Here is a 5,276-nt window from a genome sequence, read left to right as displayed (position 1 = left end):
TTTAAATATTTTTCTAATTATTATTCACATTTATTAAAATTATATCTCTCCTTATTAAATTATTTTATTCTCTCTTAGCAACATTCATCAACCAGATTCATTTATAATTACAACACTTCTTCTTCTTCTTCCAAAAAAAAAAAAATTAAAAACTTTATATCTCATCTCCATAAATTTTGATTAATCTCTTTTTATTATCCTCCTTCTTCTTCTTCTTCTTGTAGAGTAACATAAACCCTAAAATTTTCTTGATTTTCTTGAATTTTTTTTTTTCCGTTTTCAAGAAATTCAAGAAAAAGAGAGAGATGCTTGAAGTTAGAGCAATGGATCATATGACTCCTAAATCACCAGAACCCGAATCCGAAACCCCGATCCGGATCCAACCCGCTAAACCAATCTCTTTTAGTAACGGTTTCATCAAACGCCACCACCACCACAACGTAACCGTTACTTACAAAGAATGTCTCAAGAACCACGCGGCGGCGATTGGTGGTCACGCGCTTGACGGTTGCGGCGAGTTCATGCCATCACCTTCTTCAACACCTTCCGATCCAACTTCTCTCAAGTGTGCAGCTTGTGGTTGTCACCGTAACTTCCACCGCCGTGATCCTGACGATTCCTCCGCCGCTTTACCACCGTCGTCTCTTCCTTTATCTTCCACCACTACCGCCGCTATTGAGTATCAGCCTCATCACCGTCACCATCCTCTTCCTCCTCCGTTACCTCGTAGTCCTAACTCATCTTCTCCGCCGCCTATCTCTTCTTCTTACATGCTTTTAGCTCTGTCCGGTAATAATAATAACAAAACCGTACCGTTCTCAGATCTGAACTTCTCCGCCGCCGCCGCCGCGGCTGGTCGTCATAATAATAACATCTCCACCACGCCTGGCTCGAGGAAACGTTTCAGGACTAAGTTTAGTTCTAGTCAGAAAGAGAAGATGCATGAGTTCGCCGATAAAATCGGCTGGAAGATTCAGAAACGCGACGAAGACAACGTCCGTGAGTTTTGTCGGGAGATCGGAGTTGATAAAGGTGTTCTCAAAGTTTGGATGCATAATAACAAAAACACCTTCAAATTCCCCGGCGGAGGCGGCGGCGCCGCCACAACTGGTATCAACGGCGGTGAGGATGATGGAGTTCGCGGTGGAAGTGGTTTAGCTAACGATGAAGACGACGGTGGAGGTGACGGTGGTGATGGTGGAGGTGGGAGATTTGAGAGTGATAGTGGTGGAGCTGACGGCCGAGGAAATGTAAACGCCTCGTCGTCTTCGTCGTGAAGAAGGAAACATCTTGTCGTTTTTTTTGCAGATTAAATAAGGGAAGAAGCTTAAGCTTTGTTATTAGCTTTTTTTTAGATTATAGAGAGAGTAAGCAAGAACTAAGCACTTCTATTATTATTATCGTTAAATACGTTTTATTAATATTAATTAAAACTCTTTTTAGCTCTTATAATTTCATTATTACCAATAAATATTACATTCAAAATATGTAATTTTTTCTTCTATTATTGGGAAGTTTATATCAACTAAATTACTCGAATAATTAGTCACTAATATTTAATATGTTTTTGGCTTTTTTTATCTTAAAAGTATGTTGTAACAAGGTTTCATAATATATTTCCACTAATAGAAAAATTATATGAAACTAATTACCCAAATTAGTCAGTCTAGGTCATATTTAGTAAATGAAACGAAACCCTAAACGCGAATTTTCCCATAAATGAATAAACAAGTGCAATTTAATTAATTTTTAATAATATTTATTTGGCTTTCTTATCTTGAAGAGTACTTTGTCGCTTAATTTAATATGCGATCAAACTAAGATCTAGGTGTCCTTTTCATAAAATCTCTCTTTATTCTTTGAGAAAAGAGACATATTATTTTATTTTATTATATATTAAATTATATTTTTTCCAATGATTAGTGTGTGTTTGATTAAACCAAAAGATTCATTTTAATTTCCTCATTAATCAAAGTATCCGTTTTTGGTACATATGCTCGACTCAAGTGTTAATTATTCTTAAAGTACAAACTACAAAACAAGCATATAATAAATATTATATAATTGGGATCTAACTATGTATTATTAAATTGCTATATATAGGGTTTAGTTTAGGACGTGGAGGAAACTAATCATTAGCTTTAGGAATAATTTGTTTTAAATTGCTTTTTAATTCGGTAACGTAGAGATGCAGCCGTAGTTGTGTGATAGGGGTTAAGACAACAATTAGATACTAGTCGTGATTAACACATGTCGGCTTACCAAGCATAAAATATTATACTATAAAAGTGTACTTAAAATTAGCTATTATTATAAATTAAATAAACAGGATTTTTGTTAAATTTTAATACTGGTAATTAAACTGAAAAAGATATTAAACATATTTAACTTAATTACTTGGTCGTCGCAGCGTTGAAAAATTCAAGTAGATTTAATTATTTTACGGGTTTTCCGGAACTTCTTTTGACAAAAAACTGTAACGTTCTGACCGTCATTAAGTTAAGTGGATTTTATGTTTACTTACGATTTCTAGACCTATTTTTTTAATAGGTCTTTTGTCTATTTTCGGTTGTGGTCCCAACTATATTCGACGACTAGTTTGCTTTGTCAGAAAATTTTAAATAATTGTTTACTGATCCTAGAAATTAACGATACTTTTTTCTCACGTTATGTCCATATTTGTACAGTTCCACTTATAACTTTTCGGAAGGTTACTTATCTTTAAACTATTTTAGCTTAAGTATGTTTTACCGTAAAGTTTTCTCATTGATTAAAAAGATAAATGCAATTTAATGATATAAGTGGTTAAATTATTATTATTTTTTAAAAATCTCCAGCTTGTACTACCATAGATTCGAGACAAAATGTTTTTGGATTAAGCAATGTATTTCGAAAATCTTTTTTTCTTTTTATAGATTATAAAAAGGATCAATGTGTCTCTCAAATTTCATTTTCAGATTTATAATACTTCCTAACTTTAGCTATAAATGTAATATTTCTGGAAAAGAAAAGATAAAAACTATTTGGTGTGATTATTTTACAATTTCATGAAGTCACAAATCTCTTTTTAATTTCGTGGTGGGGACGAACTTTAACACAGGCTGAGGTTATGGCCCTAACTGCCATATAACATGTGCACAGTGTACCACTTACTAACTTAGATTTTTTATTTTCTTTCTTTCTTTTTTCTGACGTAAACTATTGCTAACAAAATCGTACGTTTTGTTTAGAAAAGTTTGATCTCTGATTTTTAATTATTATTCAATTCAATATAAAATAATATATATGATATGAGTTTTTAATTTTTATGGTATATAGCCGTTAATTAATTGGTAAGGTCCAAAACATGGAAAATTAATTTGTGATGGCATTAATCGAAAACATTTTTCTGAATCGAGTATAAAATCTATGCAAACCGAAAAATTGACGGCTTTACAATGACAATGGACTTTATTCTATATTGCTTATCAGATTAGAGAAAGTAGAAAAAGTAAAATTAAATTATCACTTGTAAGTTGTAATTATTTTTCTTTTATTTTTTGAATATTTTTTATTTTATGTAAATTTACAGTGTTATCGATCATACATAGTTGCATCGATGTTTTAACAATTTTAGAGTGGTGTGGTGGTAAATATATAAAAATAAAATAAACATTTTGTCGAATTTTTGTAATATCATCTAAAAATTTATTTTTGATATCTTTTAGATCGACAAAGCTCGATCTATATCTAATTTTTATTACACGGAATAGCACAATTTAATAAATTCGAACTCCGGTGGGAAAGGGAAGCCAAGTGGATTTACCCGATAAGAATGATAAATAAGAAGCTAATGGTAATTGCTTTCAAATTTTGTATTACTTTAGATATAGAAAAGAAAAAATATGGAAAAAGGTGTTATTCATGAAGTGGGATCTGGAATAGCATAAACTGGAAAATGCTTATTATAAGAAAGTTGAGATTTTGAGAATCAAAATACCAAATGGTGCGTATCTTTTACCCACTCGTTTTGTATCCTAAATAAAATTATTGTTGTATAAATACACAAAAATACAAAAGAACCTATGAGCATTATTTTGATAGCATCCCCTAGTTGAAAATAAATTAGAGGACCACATAATAATACAAAAATAAATAAATAAATAAATATACATTAATATAATAAAATTTATTTAAGATGTTCATTTAAATTTAAAATAATAATATGAATTATTGATGTAACCAAAAATTTGGGCTGTGGACCTTGTGGTCTTAATTAAAAGTTAATAAAATTGTATTAATTAAGTATTAATTTTTTTTTTTTGTCAACACTGGACAACAACTGGCCGACCTGTTAGCCTAATCCCTACAAATATGTAGGGAGTGGGATTCGATCCCTAGTGTGATGGTGCATGTCAATCAGTGGATTTATCATTTGCCACTAGACTAAAGTCAATTTACAAGTATTAAAATTTTTAAACAATGAGTTTTATTCGTCAGTTTATATATATTACTAGTCGGTTGTCCGCGCTACGCGCGGGAGTTTATTATGTTGTTTATGAATAATTGGTTCGTATTTTATTTCGTACTTATTTTTTTCACTATACCATACTTTACTTTTTTAAAACTTAAATCGTGTTTGTATAGAAAAACTATTGAGTTTTAGCTTCATTAGTCATTGGGAAATTAAATGTGTATAGTATAAGTCGAAGTGTGGGCGTAAATGGAAGTGCGGTTGAGAATTATTGAGAAACGTGTGCTATTAGAGTTTTTACCAAATATAGATCTATATATTAATATTTTGGGCCCTTTTATATGTTGGCATGAAATATGAACATGATTTGTGGGTTTCGGGTGGATTGTTGTATTTTTAATTGTTTACATTATCTCTTTATATATTGTCATAATTTATTATTTTTTGTTTTACGTTTTCCTTTTTTAGATTTGTCGTACTTTATATCTCGTAATGATCATTTATATACTATTATATATATTTTTTTCTACTTTTATGTTTTATATATTTTTTTTTGTTTTTTCATATGGAACAATTTTTAAATTTAACATATTAGTATAATTTACTTTATATTTAGTTTATTTCATTTAATAATGTTTTTATTTTAATTTTCAGTTTTATGAAATATAGTTAATTTTTTATTTTGTTTATTAGTTTAACATATGTGTTGTATTGGAAACAAATAGTTAAATTCATATTGGAAACTTTTAAAGAAATATTATTTTTATTTTTACCTTTTTATATGTTTATAAAAAAATGAGAATTCATGTTTCGGTCCGACCTA

At 30.1% G+C, this 5,276-nt stretch overlaps 1 protein-coding gene across 1 annotated transcript; it reads left to right on the top strand.

The window, feature by feature from the left end:
* The first annotated feature begins 234 nt into the window (after positions 1-234).
* LOC17886788 (zinc-finger homeodomain protein 9) lies at positions 235-1,530 on the top strand. Its single transcript, XM_006291435.2, has one exon. It carries the CDS (start codon positions 306-308, stop codon positions 1,275-1,277), a length of 972 nt encoding a protein of 323 aa, XP_006291497.1. The 5' UTR covers positions 235-305; the 3' UTR covers positions 1,278-1,530.
* Positions 1,531-5,276: the final 3,746 nt, after the last annotated feature.

This window comes from Capsella rubella, unplaced genomic scaffold (assembly GCF_000375325.1).
Source record: "Capsella rubella cultivar Monte Gargano unplaced genomic scaffold, Caprub1_0 scaffold_5, whole genome shotgun sequence".
Classification (NCBI taxonomy): domain Eukaryota; kingdom Viridiplantae; phylum Streptophyta; class Magnoliopsida; order Brassicales; family Brassicaceae; genus Capsella; species Capsella rubella.
Note: the sequence above shows the minus strand (reverse complement) of the source record. Positions and strands in the feature narration are given on the sequence as shown.

Excerpts from the sequence above, each read along its gene's own strand:
- LOC17886788 (XM_006291435.2), top strand. The coding sequence starts at position 306 with ATGCTTGAAGTTAGAGCAATGGATCATATGACTCCTAAATCACCAGAA.